The 17,700-nt window shown below is 42.0% G+C and overlaps 2 protein-coding genes and 1 long non-coding RNA gene across 3 annotated transcripts; 1 reads left to right on the top strand and 2 right to left on the bottom strand.

Annotated features, from left to right (window-relative positions):
* Window positions 1-6,001: 6,001 nt before the first annotated feature.
* On the bottom strand, window positions 6,002-6,400 carry LOC138912743 (uncharacterized). The gene is made up of 2 exons (XR_011418299.1): window positions 6,260-6,400; window positions 6,002-6,203 (listed from the first exon to the last, which is right to left on the bottom strand). It is a non-coding gene; the product is annotated as an uncharacterized lncRNA (long non-coding RNA).
* A 6,152-nt stretch (window positions 6,401-12,552) lies between these two features.
* On the top strand, window positions 12,553-15,271 carry Vps51 (vacuolar protein sorting 51). The gene is made up of 6 exons (XM_017158976.3): window positions 12,553-12,726; window positions 12,796-13,547; window positions 13,606-14,242; window positions 14,297-14,827; window positions 14,881-14,993; window positions 15,047-15,271. The coding sequence occupies exons 1-6, from the start codon at window positions 12,646-12,648 to the stop codon at window positions 15,153-15,155; spliced, it is 2,223 nt and encodes a 740-aa protein (XP_017014465.2). The 5' UTR covers window positions 12,553-12,645; the 3' UTR covers window positions 15,156-15,271.
* LOC108069045 (transcription factor grauzone) lies at window positions 15,184-17,428 on the bottom strand. Its single transcript, XM_017158978.3, has 4 exons — window positions 17,239-17,428; window positions 16,359-17,182; window positions 16,082-16,276; window positions 15,184-16,030 (listed from the first exon to the last, which is right to left on the bottom strand). Exons 1-4 carry the CDS (start codon window positions 17,353-17,355, stop codon window positions 15,358-15,360), a joined length of 1,809 nt encoding a protein of 602 aa, XP_017014467.2. The 5' UTR covers window positions 17,356-17,428; the 3' UTR covers window positions 15,184-15,357.
* Window positions 17,429-17,700: the final 272 nt, after the last annotated feature.

Genomic DNA, 17,700 nt, shown 5'->3' on the forward strand with positions numbered 1-17,700 from the left:
ATGTAGCTGGCATTGATAGCCAGAATTTCCCTCGATTTTCCTCGCTTTTCTCCCTCTCCAACTTTGCCCCTTTGGCCTGTGGAAAATCAACAGCAGAACAACCGCTGCAGCAACAGGAATTTTGATTTTGAGCAAACGGAGTACAGAATAAACAAATAAACAGGAGGCCCCAAAAAAGGGGGCTTGTGGGGTGGGAAACTGTGTGCGGGCGTATCCAGAGCAACGGAAATTCTAACCGTAACTCATGAGCCCCCTGTCTTCCCAATCCCCTGCTCCATTCCGAAACTATTTCCATGAGTAATTGCCGTTGTGCATGCGCCTCTGTCTGGAAAATGGCACTCCACCCCCCGCCGCCGCCCCCTTTATTTCACCATCATCATCATCATCAGCTGTATTTGTTGTCAGTTTCGGTCGGGTTTTAAGCCATTTAGCCAGACCAGACCTGTGGGCCAACGGCAGGAGCACCCAGCCAGGTAAACTGTTGATTCCATGTGGCGACGCGACTGTCGAGGATTTCCCCGATACCCACTCCCACTTTCCCAGGGCCACGTGAGAACTTTGGCCTATTCCACCCATCTGCTATCTGTCCACGTCGGGATATACATATGTACATTGTACAATGTCGGTACATACGAGTTCGTGTACCAGTACAGTTTAACTTCTCTAACTCAATGACCAATCTGTCACATGGAAAATTCGAGTTAAAGAGAGTTTGAACTGAAGACAACAGTGTGAAAACTATTTCGGTTTCAAGGAACGTTTATTTAAATTTAAATTTAAATTTCATCGAGTTTTCAAGAGTATTTGTTATAGACTTTTTTATATATATTTTATGAGCTGGAAGTCTGCCCAAAATCGTTTGTGAAAGATCATCGTATTGGCTTTTATTATCACTCATACTCTCTGTTGCCTTCTTTTAAAAAGTTATTTAATTCTACATTTTTTTTGATTTTCATAATTAAACAAGGTTCGATTTGGAAGAACGATTTTATTTAACTAAATTGTAATTGTGATACATGTCGGATGAGTCATTTTTAAGCATAATTTTAGATTTCAGCACTTTGAAAATTTTAAGCTATAAATACGGAAAGCAAATAATTAAAAGATTTTAATTATTTATCTTGTCATACAAGTCGTATGAGTAATTTTTAACGAAAATTTCAAATTTCTTCACTTTAAGTATTTTAAAATATAAATACGGAAAACAAAAAATTAAAGGATTTTAAGTATTTAATGCATAATTTAACTTATCGAACTTTCACTGTACAAATGAAAACATATGTACATATGTACACTCCTATGTTTGCCAGACTTTGCTTTCAGCAGAATTACAGTCGTCATTTCATTTACCTTTATTAACACAGAGAAGGGCACAAAAAGATCTTTATCCGTTCAAAGGGAAAAGGATAACATTCTTTATGGCACTTCAACTGGGTTTATCTACCTTTTGACCTTTGGTCAAAGGAAAGGAGTTTCTTTCAGTGGACAGTGGCTATTTTCCGATTTTGTACAGAAATAGCATTCATTTGCCAGACGAAACGAAACAATGAAGTGTGTGTGCGGGGGCAGCAGAGAGAAGTATAAACCAGATCGAGTCCCCAGATGGCCATAAACTCCGACCGAGTGCACTCAAACACGTAAACATTTCGGTGCTAGGCAAATATAAAGCAATTCGCTGAAAAGTAGCCATAAAAATGCGAGAGTGACAGAAGACAGAACGGAGACACACAAGCATTAGGCCATCAATTTCGGCCTGTTTTTCGGTTATTTTTGTCAGCAGTCGATAACTTAATGTACCTAGAATCTCCCCGGGAAAAAACCCCTTTTAAAATCCGCACCCCTTCTAATATTCTAAATTTAGGCTTAAAATGCTGATTATTAGACCATAAACGTTTTTATTTCGTTTCACTGCACAATCGAAATTCGGTACTGTGGTCAGCACTTTTGGTCGTTGTGTCTGCGGTTTGATTAGTTAGTTATTTTTCCAAAACCACACATTGTTATAAACACATATGGGGGTAAACTTTAATTGCCTATTGCCAAATGCAAATTTTCCATCAAATCGCAGGGTAATTCACAATATAAACCACAAACTAATGCACAAACAAATCGCATTAAATAGAAAACTTTTTCGTTTTCCCAGCCTGAGATTCGATTAGGTGGGGGGAAATGGGAAAATATTTAAGGGTGATGAGCAGATGAGCTCCTCTCGGTTGATTGTCACTTGAATATTCCAAGCGTGATCGATGCGCAGAGCTTTTGGTTCCCTCGATTTCGCCAGCGAATTGAATTCGGAAAAGCCCCACACGTAAGCAGTGCTCCGTCTCCCTTTCTCCGGCTATTCCCCCTCTCTTTCGCACTCTCGTGGGCAAAATTAGTGTCAATTTTTATGCTTGATTTATGGCATCGCATTTATTCTTCTGGGAGGCGTCGCCGCCTTTTTGGCCCGGCTTCATTTGAATTCAATTGCTGGCGAAGATGCCACAGCGCTGATTTTGTCGCAGCAAATGTCGAAGGAGCAGGTCGAGAGCGGCACGTGACCCGCTAACCTCGAAAGCGCAATATACACAGCATCCTGCCCTCCATTCCTGAGCAGTCAAACACATCTGCCAAAGGGCAATAAAAAATTGACAACGCCAACGCTAACAGACAGCTGAAAAAACGACGGCGGCGGAGGGTCCAGGCTTGGGGGATATACAGAAAGAAACTAGATATTCCTTAGAAAATGGAATCAAATCTTTTATTCGGAAGAATATATTACGTATTACTTACATTAAAATATTTTAGTTGTGTATATTTTAAATATATAAAATACAAAACCAACTAAAGAATTTAGTGAGATTTTCGTAAGATCATTTTATTACTATAGGTTTGTAACACATGAAATGAACAATTGTGTTATTATATTCTAGGAATTCCTATTTTGTGGCGTTTAAAAAAAAAAAAAATTATATTTTTTTAATTAAAATGTATAAATATTGTATAAAAAATACTGTACTATTATTTAATTTTTTTATGAACAATAAAAGTATTTTTTTAAGTTTTCTCTTCGTGTAAAGGATACTAGCTACATTTCCCTGCAATCATTTGCCAAAAGAGAGGGCTAGTGGCGAAATAAAGCTATGTCTGCCTATCAGTTGACAAAACTACAAATGTACAAATGGCTACAGCGCAGCAATATCTGGGGATTCTGCAACACAAGTTGCATTTGCATCACTTTCCATAGAATGCTTTCAAATGGGGATGGGGATGGCGGGTACCCATCCCACAGGTAAACACCTGCGGCCGGCACTTTGGCGTTATTAAAGCGCTCCCTAGCGGAGGAAGTAGAATCATCAGCCATTTTTGGCTGGCAGGCCGGAAGCACTTTGCGTGCAGATTTATGGCTCGCCTCGAGCCAATCCTCCGTGGGAAATACTCGTACATCTGCATGCATTTATACATGTACGTTCACATGCGTGTGCTCGGGTTTATGGGCAAATATCCTTTGGTTTTCCACGCTCTCCTGCGTTTTTATTTTCGAATGCATTAAAATTGCATTTGCTTTGCCGGCTGATAAAGCTGTCGGCACTTGACAACCTTATCGCCGCACTTAAAGTCGGGGTAAAAAAAACAATATGCCCATAAATTTAACGGCGGTTTCATTGGCGAAGAATTTGTTCACCGTTTATGATTTACAAGCCTTGCAAAATCACGATAGTGGAAACTAATTCCACGGGGAATTTATGTTATTTTATCCACGATTTTCAGGCTCATTGTTATTTAGTGCAAAGTGAATTAATTTAAAAGTTACCACATATCTATACCGCTTAAATGGAATATTTGTACTTAATTAAGTTATTGAATACTTTTGGAGTTCATGTTTGTAATTGTCATAATTGTAATTTTGACTATTCATAATAGATATTTGGACCTGTCATAATTGTAATTTGACAATATAAATTGAACCAATGTACTTAAAAACAAAATATAATAAAATAATCAAAATGTAAATTTAAATTTAAGAAAAAAAATTCAATTCAAATAATTCATTTTACATTTTTATTGCTGAGTAAATTGTAGCTTTTAAATTGTATTCATTTCCCTTATTATTTCAACCAAGATTTCCTCATTTAATGTGCACGTATTTCGAACTCTCTTAGTGTTCCACTTTGTGCCATTTTTTTCCAGCCGAACGACTTTTGAGTGTCAGCTGAAAAGCTGTAAGTGAAATCAGCCGTAGCACTTGAGTTTTCCCACCCAGAATTTCCGTTCAGAAAATCCACCCAACCTTTGACTTTGGCTTAAAGTTGTATGTTATGGCGCTCGACTTGTTTGCCTTTCATTTGCTGTCCACTCACGCAGCTTCACTTCAGTTGGCGCGGCCACTTGCCGGTAATCTCTGCCCCCCAAAGGAACCCACCACACACCATACACCACCCACCCATCGCCCACACCCCACCTGCCACCCACTCCAATGCCCTACACATAATCCGTTTAAAATGAGCACTGGCTGTGCTCCAGTTTCCGCTGCTCCTGTTTTTGAGTGCACTGAAATTAATTTAACGACTTGACGCACTTCAAGCTGCACAAAACACATGAGTGGGGTGGAACTGGGGGGAAGTGTGGAAAAGCTGGGACAATGGCAACTTGACCTTGACACGTTCGACGCTTTACCAGCGCCTTCTCGTCCTTCTTCCCGCTTTTCAGGTTTTTTGTGACTTTCGCTCGGCTTACGTAAATTCAATTTTCAGTTTGATGAAAGCAAAGTTCACGCTACGTAGAAGTGTGTGTGACTTTGTGTGCTAGGACTACCTGAGAATCCTGTGCCTGCAGGTATGCAATGCTTTTTCTTGCACTGAGAAATAGTATCAAGTGAATGGAAAATATTCAAAAAAAAATTTAGCTTAAGTATTAAAAAGAATTTTGTGAATTCCAATATCCAATATTTCATGACCAAAAAACGATTTTCTTATCTTTTTCAATACATTGAATTCTTTCAAATGCATTTTTTGTGATTAAAACCTCAAAGCCTCATTAATAATAATGCTTTTTCCATTCATCTTTTGACAGTCTTCTTTGAAACTAAGGCCCGTTAATTGTTTAAATCCAAAAACTATTCCAACAAATATACAAAGAATATTAAAAAAAACATATCCGCAAGTTAAGCTTAAAGCAGGTTTTAAATATGGAAACTTTGAGTTTAAAGCCCAGTCTAAAAGTTTATAAAATCACAATCTGAAAAGAAGTGTAGTATTTTTTCCCAGTGTTTATAATATACGTTGGAGGAGGGCTATATTGGTGAGCGTGTGATTTGCACAATCTGCACACAACTCGAAATTAAATTCGGCCCCGGCAACAGCTCGAACTTTTTTGCGAAAGGTCAAAATGTTAATGTATTTGAAATGAGACGCCACAAAGAAACGAGAGCGAAAGGAACAAGAATAAAATAGAGGGAGTGCAAAGGACGGGGAGAGGGAACGGCACAGCAGCCTAAAAACGAGACTCAGATGCGAGATACAGCACAGATAACTTTCTCCCCTGGAAAGTGGCAAAAACTTGTCCATGTTCATTCAACTTGACACGGTCGCAAGCGGGCAGACAAACTCCAACCAAAATAAAAAGGACCGAGAAAAAAGTACAGGAAACTTGGGCCCTCTTTAGGTAACGAAACTATGTATGTCCCTTCCAAATACCTTACAACTATTCAATATAGATCAATTTTATAATCTTCTAAAATATTATTGGATCTTAAAGAGTTCCAATTGGTGGTAAATATTTAAATGTCCAAAATGTATATTTGGATTTAAAATTATCATTATAGCTCCTTTCATTAATGCAATGATTTTCTCAGTATATAGGTAGCCTAGTATTTGCCCATTTTTAAAGTTATAAAAAAATATGCTAAAATTCAACGCTGATATTGGTTCATTAATATATCCTCCTTAACTGTACAAACTTCAACGAAAATCAGAATACCCTCTTACAGGGTCACAGCCAAAATAAAAAAGATGTCTGCGAGTGCGGAGGGGTAGGGCGTAGAATGTTTAATGCGATTTGCCACACGTACAGTAACTCAGTCTGGGGAGAATGTTGAATTACTTAGAATAAAGAAGCCCACATCGTGTTCCACTTTTGTACTTTATTGCAGAGGGATATACACAGTTATTTGCCCTGATTTGGGTCCAAAATGCACAACATTGTCAGGGGATCCGTCAGGCAATCTACAAAATAGATAAGTAATTAAATTAATTTATTAAGCAACCTTATTGTTACCAACCTCCTGCCACAAACGAGTTCCACAGAGTTGAAATTAGTGACACAACTAACAAAAATACCTTCATGATGTGATTGCTTTAAAAAACAATTTTGTAATGATGCTTTTGCTGGAATGAAATACGATTTTCTTCTTATCAGTAAAAAACAAACCCAATGGGAACATCCCAAAAACAAAGTTAAGATTATCAGGGAGAGATGACATCTGTATGTATGTACATTGTACATAAAATTGAATGAACGAGATAAGAAAATCGAATGTATAACACTAGTTTACAAAATAAAATCGACCTCACCCTAATCGAAGGCAACCTTAATTTTCCGGTAAAGTACATCTCCCTGATTAAGAAATGGGCACTTATAATTTTTTGTATGGTGTCAATTTTTTTTTAAGTGTAAAAAACGTTTTTGGCCCTTTTTTATTTTTTATCTCGAGTTCTGGTAAACCGACTAAGGTCATCGATGACTCATTTTACAGGTAATATACTGCTCTTTAACTTTCTTATACACAGCATTGAGTTTCAGTCATTAGTTTGGAAGCCACACCTCGTCAAAGTTAAAAAATTTGAAAAAAATGCAAAAGTTTTGGCATAAATGGCTTCGTTAAAAATACACGCAAAAAAACCGAAATTAGTTTTATAACTTATTCTGGTAGATGGTACTTTGACAAAAAAAACAAGCTAATGATCATTAGAATCCACCAGAAATTTTATATGAATATTTTAAGTTGGGCAAAACGGATATTACAGCCCTGTTAGAGCCCTGTCAGAGACCTGTTGTCTCAGTTAACAGCTGTAAACGGCCAAAAAATCATGGTTGTCCCAAACTTAAAATATTCATATAAAATTCATTTTCTGGTGGATTCTAATGATCATTAGCTTGTTTTTTTTGTCAAAGTACCATCTACCAGAATAAGTTATAAAACTAATTTCGGTTTTTTTGCGTGTATTTTTAACGAAGCCATTTATGCCAAAACTTTTGCATTTTTTTCAAATTTTTTAACTTTGACGAGGTGTGGCTTCTAAACTAATGACTGAAACTCAATGCTGTGTATAAGAAAGTTAAAGAGCAGTATAATACCTGTAAAATGAGTCATCGATGACCTCAGTCGGTTTACCAGAACTCGAAATAAAAATTAAAAAAGGGCCAAAAACGTTTTTTACACTTAAAAAAAAATTGACACCATACAAAAAATTATAAGTGCCCATTTCTTAATCAGGGAGATGTACTTTACCGGAAAATTAAGGTTGCCTTCGATTAGGGTGAGGTCGATTTTATTTTGTAAACTAGTGTAATTGGGACTTAACACAAGAGCACATATTAAAATAAAACCTGAGTGTGAGTACAAATAAAAAAGGGTGCAAAATCGCACAATCAAATTATTATTATTTAAGTCAACCAAGTGGATGAAAATAATTATAAAGGTAACCAACTCGGTTTTTAACTAGGGATAGCACATATATTTATTTTCCACTTCATTTTTATACATATTTATAAAAGTAAAACAACGAAGAAAAGGCGTTTTAAATATCACATATTTAAATCTTGTTTATTTTATTGGTCCAAAATTAAAATTTGAATTTCAAATAACGCGCTGATATCAAAGCTTTCGATAATTACGCGATTCAATCAGCGATTTAAATGCTCCAGACGAAAATGCTCCAGTCGCTGAATGCTCCAGTCGCAAAATGCTCCAGTCGCAAAATGCTCCAGTCGCAAAATGCTCCAGTCGCAGAATGCTCCAGTCGCAAAATGCTCCAGTCGCAGAATGCTCCAGTCACAAAATGCTCCAGTCACAAAAGGCTCCAGTCACAAAATGCTCCAGTCGCAAAATGCTCCAGTCACCAAAATGCTCCAATCGCAAAATGCTCCAGTCGCAAAATGCTCCAATCGCAAAATGCTCCAGTCACAAAATGCTCCAGTCACGTAATGCTCAAATCGCAAAATCCTGCAGTCGCAAAATGCTCCAGTCGCAGAATGCTCCAGTCACGGAATGCTCCAGTCACGGAATGCTCCAATCGCAAAATGCTCCAGTCTCAAAATGCTGCAGTCGCAGAATGCTTCAGTCACAAGATGCTCCAGTCACAAAATGCTTCAGTCGCAGAATGCTCCAGTCTCAAAATGCTCCAGTCACAAAATTCTCCAATCGCAAAATGCTCCAGTCACAAAATGCTTCAGTCGCAAAATGCTCCAGTCGCAAAATGCTCCAGTCTCAAAATGCTCCAGTCTCAAAATGCTCCAGTCGCAAAATGCTCCAGTCGCAGAATGCTCCAGTCACAAAATGCTCCAGTCACAAAATGCTCCAGTCGCAAAATGCTCCAGTCACCAAAATGCTCCAATCGCAAAATGCTCCAGTCTCAAAATGCTCCAATCGCAGAATGCTCCAATCGCAAAATGCTCCAGTCACGTAATGCTCCAATCGCAAAATGCTCCAGTCGCAGAATGCTCCAGTCAAGGAATGCTCCAGTCACGGAATGCTCCAGTCACAAAATGCTCCAGTCTCAAAATGCTCCAGTCGCAAAATGCTCCAGTCACCAAAATGCTCCAATCGCAAAATGCTCCAGTCGCAAAATGCTCCAGTCGCAAAATGCTCCAGTCGCAAAATGCTCCAGTCACAAAATGCTCCAGTCGCAAAATGCTCCAGTCACAAAATGCTCCAGTCACAAAATGCTCCAGTCACAAAATGCTCCAGTCACAAAATGCTCCAGTCTCAAAATGCTCCAGTCACAAAATGCTCCAGTCGCAGAATGCTCCAGTCACAAAATGCTCCAGTCGCAAAATGCTCCAGTCACAAAATGCTCCAGTCACAAAATGCTCCAGTCACAAAATGCTCCAGTCACAAAATGCTCCAGTCTCAAAATGCTCCAGTCACAAAATGCTCCAGTCGCAAAATGCTCCAGTCACCAAAATGCTCCAATCGCAAAATGCTCCAGTCTCAAAATGCTCCAGTCACAAAATGCTCCAGTCACGTAATGCTCAAATCGCAAAATCCTGCAGTCGCAAAATGCTCCAGTCGCAGAATGCTCCAGTCACGGAATGCTCCAATCGCAAAATGCTCCAGTCTCAAAATGCTGCAGTCGCAGAATGCTTCAGTCACAAGATGCTCCAGTCACAAAATGCTTCAGTCGCAGAATGCTCCAGTCTCAAAATGCTCCAGTCACAAAATTCTCCAATCGCAAAATGCTCCAGTCGCAAAATGCTCCAGTCTCAAAATGCTCCAGTCGCAGAATACTCCAGTCACCAAAATGCTCCAATCGCAAAATGCTCCAGTCGCAAAATGCTCCAGTCACCAAAATGCTCCAATCGCAAAATGCTCCAGTCGCAGAATGCTCCAGTCGCAAAATGCTCCAGTCGCAGAATGCTCCAGTCACAAAATGCTCCAGTCGCAAAATGCTCCAGTCACAAAATGCTCCAGTCACAAAATGCTCCAGTCACAAAATGCTCCAGTCACAAAATGCTTCAGTCGCAAAATGCTCCAGTCGCAAAATGCTCCAGTCTCAAAATGCTCCAGTCTCAAAATGCTCCAGTCGCAAAATGCTCCAGTCGCAGAATGCTCCAGTCACAAAATGCTCCAGTCACAAAATGCTCCAGTCGCAAAATGCTCCAGTCACCAAAATGCTCCAATCGCAAAATGCTCCAGTCGCAAAATGCTCCAATCGCAAAATGCTCCAGTCACAAAATGCTCCAGTCTCAAAATGCTCCAGTCACAAAATGCTCCAGTCTCAAAATGCACCAGTCGCAAAATGCTCCAGTCGCAAAATGCTCCAGTCGCAAAATGCTCCAGTCACCAAAATGCTCCAATCGCAAAATGCTCCAGTCGCAAAATGCTCCAGTCTCAAAATGCACCAGTCGCAAAATGCTCCAGTCGCAAAATGCTCCAATCGCAAAATGCTCCAATCGCAAAATGCTCCAGTCGCAAAATGCTCCAGTCGCAAAATGATCCAGTCGCAAAATGCTCCAGTCTCAAAATGCTCCAATCCCAAAATGCTCCAGTCCACTATGGGCAAATATTCAGTCCTTGAGGCATAAACTCCAGTTTTAAAGATACAAATCTAAAATTTTTGTTATATACTTTTAAGGCTAAGATGTAATTTCGGTTTTTGTTGCTTTTTGAATCGGACCACATATTCATCCTACGCCCACGCCGCAGATATACATTTGAAGGCAAGGATTTAAAGAAAATGTTGTTTGTGTTGGTAACTGTAATACAATTTCTGTTTTTGTTAAATTTTGAATTGGACCAAGTCTCCATCAACCGCCAACGCCGCATATTTACTTTTAAAGGCAAGGATATAAAAAAAATGAATTTGTTAATAAATATTTCATATTTAACGCCTTTCGCAACAAAACTGAAGTATCTTCTTGTTTGATATTTTTTGCCGAAAAGAAGCACCATGCCTAATTAATGGCATCGAATTTTCTTTTTCTTTCGCCAATTGAGATGCCACCTTACGCTTTAATCGTGGTCCTGCCTCATTAGAAGTTAGGCATTTGCGACCAGGTTTGTCGCTTGGCAAGCCCTTTTCCAAAAATGAAATTTTCATGTTCGACGAAAGCCGCAGGAAATGTTCTTCCTTGAATCGGTCTATTATTCTATGACATTTTGGCAAATTACGACTAAAAAAGGCAACAATCTGCTTAATTTTTTTTTGACTATTGTGTGCTGACTATCGCTTAATTCGATTCCGTTCATAGTTTGCAAAACAAATTCCATCACAGTGGTTTGTTGCCGGTTGTTGCCGATACAAACATTAAGCAATGTGTAGTGACAGAACTCGAATGCAACTACAACATGGAGGTTTTACGTATAACGTGCAAAAACGTGCAAAAAGTATTGATAGGGTTCGATTAGCAATTGTTTTGTTTATAACTTCCTATTTTTACCTTGCCTATACTCTCCTATACTCACATCTTACACTCCACAGAAAGCAAAAATACATTTCTTATTTGTCATCTAAAAACTAAGCGACAACTCATCAAACAAATGGACAAAAAGCACATATAATAAACATTCAGTGTTTATAATTTATTTAACAATCCTTCACTCTTTGTATCCATATTTAAACTTTTTTGGTTGGCTTACAATAACCAAAGAAATCGAGGTGTGAAAACTACAAAGTTTTTCGTCCCTTTTTGTAAACGTGTGACCCTATTTCAAACTTTCGAATTTCTTAAGGGAAAAAATAGCGAAAAACGCCAAATAAAATTCTTTGAAAATGGATTTTAGGTTCCTTTAAGTATTGTAAATAACCACAGAAGGTCATTTATGTAATACTGAAGAACAAAAAAATTTAAAAATGCCTCACTTTCGAATTTTTTGCCCATAGTGCAGTCTCAAAATGCTCCAGTCCCAAAATGCTCCAGTCACAAAATGCTCCAGTCACCAAAATGTTTCAATCGAAAAATGCTCCAATCGCAAAATGCTCCATTCTCAAAATGCTCCAGTCTCAAAATGCTCCAGTTGCAGAATGCTCCAGTCACGGAATGCTCCAGTCACAAAATGCTCCAGTCTCAAAATGCTCCAGTCGCAAAATGCTCTAGTCGCAGAATGCTCCAGTCACAAAATGCTCCAGTCACGGAATGCTCCAATCGCAAAATGCTCCTGTCACCAAAATGCTCCAATCGCAAAATGCTCCAGTCTCAAAATGCTCTAGTCTCAAAATGCTCCAGTCGCAAAATGCTCCAGTCACCAAAATGCTCCAATCGCAAAATGCTCCAGTCGCAAAATGCTCCAGTCGCAAAATGCTCCAGTCACCAAAATGCTCCAGTCGCAAAATGCTCCAGTCTCAAAATGCTCCAGTCACAAAATGCTCCAGTCACAAAATGCTCCAGTCACAAAATGCTCCAGTCACAAAATGCTCCAGTCACCAAAATGCTCCAATCGCAAAATGCTCCAATCGCAAAATGCTCCAGTCTCAAAATGCTCCAGTCGCAAAATGCTCCAGTCACAAAATGCTCCAGTCACCAAAATGTTCCAATCGCAAAATGCTCCAATCGCAAAATGCTCCAGTCGCAGAATGCTCCCGTCTCAAAATGCTCCAGTTGCAGAATGCTCCAGTCACGGAATGCTCCAGTCACGGAATGCTCCAGTCACGGAATGCTCCAATCGCAAAATGCTCCAGTTGCAAAAGTGCGGTTACACATTTCATGTTGCACTGTGTTACTATATTATCATTATTATTTATCTTATTACCTCAAAAATGTTAATTTTAATTTCAAAATACGCGCCGATTGCTGCGATTGTCAATCAGCTGTTTACATACGCCTACCAACACTGCTGATAGCGATAAATACTATTATCGAAAAATGATAAACCCAAATCGACTACTAACAAAAATAGAAAATTGTCTTTTATTTATTTGTTTAAGCTAGAAAAATAAGGCCTGCGAAATGGCTGAAACTAAGCCCCATCCCTTCGACATGGACAGCACCAGTTTCGACGCGGAAAAGTATCTGGAGAGGATGCTGAAGGTGAGTAATGGGAAAAGACTCAATGATTCTACCTTATGCTTATGTTTTGCTTGTTAATCATAAACTTAGGATTGCTCCTTGAAGCAAATTATGGACACGGAGGCGGCGGTGGTCAAGGACACCCAGACGCTGCATTCGGACATGCAGACTCTGGTGTACGAGAACTACAACAAATTCATCTCCGCCACGGACACGATTCGCCGGATGAAGGACGACTTCAAGCAGATGGAAACGGATGTGAACTTGCTAATGACCAAGATGCAGTCCATTACCACCTTCAGTGAGCAGATCACCGGCACCCTGCAGGGAACCCGATCGCAGCTCTGCCGCCTGTCCGAGAAGCATTCGCTGCTCAAGCGGCTTCAGTTCCTCTCCACACTGCCGGCCAAGCTTAAATCCCTGATCGAGGAGCAGAACTACGCCCAGGCTGTCCAGGATTACCTGCATGCCCAGAAGGTGTTTGCCCAATACGGCCGCCAGCCCTCCTTCGATGGCATCCAGCGAGATTGCGACGCAATCATGGCGGATCTCAAGGAGCAGTTGCGGCAGGACTTTCAGAGGGCGGGCAATACGGCCCAATCGTTGACGGAAATCGGGGAGCTGCTCCTGCAACTGGACGAAAAGACCTCGGATCTGGCCAGCGAGATGCTGACCTGTGCGGGCAAGCGGCTGCACGAGCAGATCGTCATGCTGCAGGATCAGACGGAGCGGGATATGCTGGAGTTCGTGGACATGGGCATCGATGGCTTCCTCAACGACCTGGCCCTCGTGGTGACCTCCTACTTCGACATGTTCGTGGCCAAGCACTACGAGCAGGAGCGGTACGCTCAAATTATTTAGATAATTTAGCATTTGGTTCAACATAACATCCCCTTTCAGTGACGACTTCCAGGAGAATGCCCTGCAGGAGCTGAATGTCTTCCTCAACCAGAACATCGACAAGTATCTGACGCTCGTCCAGGATCGCGTGGAGTCCGACATTGGTTACGGCGACACGCAGGTGATGCTGCGTGCTCTGGATCGACTTCATCGGCGCCTGCAGGCCATGCGCAACATTTGCCGCGGCTTGGAGGTCAAGCGCAACACCGTCGCCATCATTATATCGGCTGCCCACCAACTCTGCGATGCCCACGCCAAAAACTTAAAGGATCACTTTGCCGACAGCCTGAGCGCGGTTCGTTTGTCGCTGGTTTCCGCCAAAAGCGATGCTGCTGCTGGTCTCAATCTCAGCGATCTGATCAGCAATCTGTACGTGGCCATGGTGGAGAAGATCAAGGGCGTTCTGCAGGATTTGCTCATATTCCTGCGCACCGACTGGTCGTTCAACATCAAGGCGGAGCACAAGGGCACTCTGTGCGTGGAGGGCATAAGGGAGAACCTGCTGATTGGCTTTCTGCGCCACATTGCCAAGGTGATGTGCGGTTTCGGCGATGCTTCCAGCTCCAGTCCACCGAATCTGCTGCTGGTGCTGTCCAAAACGTGTCTCGAACTGGAGCAGCAGGGCGTCCACATACTGGCAAGCATGGCATAGCATTTATTTGTAGTTTTTCCTAAGAAATTCAATCCTCAGATTGCTTTGGTGGATGACCTGTACGAAATCGACTCGGAGAACAGTGCCACACTTACCCACGAAACGGAAATTTGTGCAGAGATGCGGGAAACGGCACAGTCACTCCTCGATTCGTATGTCCGCCTGCAGGGCACAAATATCTCGCAAATGCTGCGCAAGAGCGTCGAGACGAGGGATTGGCTGAACTGCCTGGAGCCTCGTTCAGTGCGGGCGGTGATGAAGCGCGTGGTGGAGGAGCTGGGCAGCATCGAGGCGGTGGTGGCTAGTCTCTACGAGGCCGCCACGAACACAGCCTCCGGATTCCGCACCACAGCCAGCAGTGATTCCAGCCGCAAAACGTACTTCAGCAACTTTGCTTCCACCTCCAAGCCACAATATCGATCCAATTGGTCGAACTACACGCCTTCGCAGCTGGAATCCAGCTACGTTTCTAACATACATCGCTTGTTTTCCGAGCGGGTGGAGATCTTCACTTCGGTGGAGTTCACCAAGGCCTCGATTGTGATGGGCATAATTAAAATCGGTCTTAAGGTAGGTTATTACTTGAGAAATTACATGATCTTTATGAATACCCCCTTTTTTAGACCCTTTTGGAATGCGTAAGGCTGAGGACTTTTAGCAAATACGGACTGCAGCAGATTCAAGTAGATGCCCACTATCTGCAAATGAATCTCTGGCGGTTTGTTAGCGACGAAAAGTAAGTTGAGTGCTACAACTAGATTGAAATAATCGAACATATTTGTTTAACAGTCTGGTCAACTTCCTGCTGGACGAGATCCTTGGCTCGGCTGTCCAACGCTGCTTGGAGTCCGTCCTAATGGAGCCCAATGCTGTGGAAATTATTTGCGAACGCGGTTAGTATTTATCCCAAAATTGAAGCACACACATTCCACTTAAAATCTCCGTCTATTTTGTTAAACGCTGCTAGCCTAAGGATCGTAAAATAAACATCTGTTTCTAATATACATATTAAAATGAATTTGATGAATGGTGAATCTAAGAACCACTTCTATCAAATACCATTTCGCCAATTTGTAACAGAGCTGCCGTGAAAAGACTGTTCAATCTGTGGCATCGGGACTAAGGCACAAGGTGAACTCGATGGTTTCGGCCTTTAGATCCTCGTCGCTGTTCGCCAGCAGAATCCTGTGCGTTTCGTCGCCATCCTCGCCCGTTGCGATGGTCAGGACACCGGGCGCCTCCTCATCGACGGCTTTTCGCTTCTCGGTGCGTGCCTGCCGCGCCTCCTCGAACTCCTTGGGATGACACTTCTTGCGGTGCGTGTGCAGATTTGCATTCGAGTTGAAGGTCTTCGGGCAGTGGGGACATTTGTACAGCACCTCGCCCGTATGCATTGTCATGTGTTCCTTCAACGTTATGGCCTTCTTGAAGGCCTTTCTGCACACGCTGCATTCGTGCTTCCTGTCCGTGAGATGCACATATCGCTGGTGACTCAACATGGCGCTGCGATTGGGCGAAATCTTTCCGCAAAGATCGCAGGTGGCGGCTGTGCCATTATGACGACGCACATGCTTCTTGAGACTGTGCTTGTTCTTGTGCCACGAGCCGCAGATATCGCACTGCACCTTGGGCTCCGTGACACCGGCGTGCTCCAGCTGATGCCGCTGGAAAGCAGCTCTGCCGCGAATGACCTGGGCGCAAATGTCGCACATGGTGCCATAGTTGCCGTGCGCCATCTTGACGTGCGTACAAAGCAGCGATTGGTTGGGAAATCTAACCAAAAAGAGTTTTAATATATACAGAAATGGCTAAGACATCGCATACCTCCTCTCGCACAGATCGCACACCACATTGCGCTCTTTGTGGATAACACGATGCTGATCCAACAGATACTGCTTTGTATATCTCTTCGGGCACTGCTCGCACATAAAGGTCTTCTCCTCCTCCGGATGATGTTTCAGCAGCTCGTGGTTCCTCAGGCACTGTTTGTCCGCAAACCGCTTGTCGCACTGGGTGCACCTGTGATGAAATTTCTTATTGGTTAAGAGCTCTCTTCTCAAGAAGTAAATATTCGATTGGCTTCCTGCACTTTACCACTCACTTAAACTTCTCGGGATCGGCATGGCGATCGATGTGATCGGTGAGAAAGGATCGCTTGTAGAACTTCTTGTTGCAGCAGATTGCATATCCCTTGCGACGATGCTCCTGCAGCATGTGCTTGCAGAGCAGCAGAAAGGTCTCCTGGCCCTCGTGGCAAATGTCGCAGGTGAGTCGCATGTGGGCAGAGATCTTGGCATCGATCTCCAGCATGCACTGCTTGTAGTCCGCATAGCGCTTGGTTTTCTGTGGGGCTGCTTCTGCTTTGCAGGAAGTTCTCTTGCCTCTGGACTTGGTCACTGCCAGTTTGGGTTTCTCTTGCGGGGGAGAAGGAGAAGGAGGAGCAGGGAGAGTGGGTTCGGTTGCCAGATGGGATTTACTTTTGGTGGTGGATCGCGTTTCTCTACGTTCCTCTGTGGGTATAGTGGGTACTGGAGTGGGTGTGGGGATGGGTAGATCCTTTAGTCCCGCTTCTGGTGCTGATGATTCTTTTAAGAACTCTCCTTCTAGTGGCTTGGACACACTCTGCTCCTCCTGCTGGGCAATGACATCGCTAAGGAACTGTTCATTTGTGAAGGAGGCATTGTCGCAATCGCTGCCGGGTAATTCCACCTCCTGATCTTCATCCTGCCCCTCCTCCGCTTCCCCCTGGAGCTCCAAGTCCTCTTCCCGTTCTGCTTTCCCCTGATCCTGGCCAGATTTCAGCGAAAACCTCTCAGTGAGCAAGCGATGTGCCCTCTCAACCGCTCCATAGAACTGGTGGAAATCGTTCACCTGATTCCAGCAGGCCGAACAAATCACAGTGGATATGGGATCATCGCTTTTTGGCTGTCAAAAACCATTAAATATAGTTTCCAAAAATAAAAACACAGGGAATTACGTACCTCAAACCAAAAGTATTTGGCCAGCACATTGGCCACATTTAGGGAAAGGCCAACATCCTCGAAAATCCGTATTGTATCCGAATCGTCGACGCTGTTTAGGCACAGACGGCAAATCATGCTTGAGTCAAAGCATTCAAAAGTTTAAAACAATAATAAATTGTTTGTTTTTTGTTGACTTTAGCCTAAATGTGACCGTAAATAAACTCGTCAGAAAATACCGAAGAGGAGACAATCGATATCGAGCAGAAAATAAATCGTTAATCGATAGGCCGTGCGCCAATTTTGAAATAAAAAATCTTGAAACTTACAATTAGTATAAAAAATGTAAAAGCCACTTTACTTTTAATTTATATTTCTCTTTTCCTATAGTAAAAAACACTTCTTTTAATGTTTGGAGAATTGGTAATTTATTTAAGATAAAGTTGAATTATTTATTTATTTAATGATATAACTAATTGGTTT

The sequence above is a fragment of the Drosophila takahashii genome, chromosome 2R, assembly GCF_030179915.1.
Source record: "Drosophila takahashii strain IR98-3 E-12201 chromosome 2R, DtakHiC1v2, whole genome shotgun sequence".
In the NCBI taxonomy this organism is placed as follows: domain Eukaryota; kingdom Metazoa; phylum Arthropoda; class Insecta; order Diptera; family Drosophilidae; genus Drosophila; species Drosophila takahashii.

What these genes read in the sequence shown, in the direction of transcription:
- Vps51 (XM_017158976.3), top strand. Translation starts at nt 12,646, where the DNA reads ATGGCTGAAACTAAGCCCCATCCCTTCGACATGGACAGCACCAGTTTC. An exon ending in AGCAGGGCGTCCACATACTG is followed by an intron (nt 14,243 to 14,296) that starts GCAAGCATGGCA and finishes TTCAATCCTCAG; the next exon opens with ATTGCTTTGGTGGATGACCT. An exon ending in TAATTAAAATCGGTCTTAAG is followed by an intron (nt 14,828 to 14,880) that starts GTAGGTTATTAC and finishes CCCCTTTTTTAG; the next exon opens with ACCCTTTTGGAATGCGTAAG.
- LOC108069045 (XM_017158978.3), bottom strand. Translation starts at nt 17,355, where the DNA reads ATGATTTGCCGTCTGTGCCTAAACAGCGTCGACGATTCGGATACAATA. An exon ending in CCAAATACTTTTGGTTTGAG is followed by an intron (nt 17,183 to 17,238) that starts GTACGTAATTCC and finishes GGTTTTTGACAG; the next exon opens with CCAAAAAGCGATGATCCCAT. An exon ending in GCCGATCCCGAGAAGTTTAA is followed by an intron (nt 16,277 to 16,358) that starts GTGAGTGGTAAA and finishes ATTTCATCACAG; the next exon opens with GTGCACCCAGTGCGACAAGC.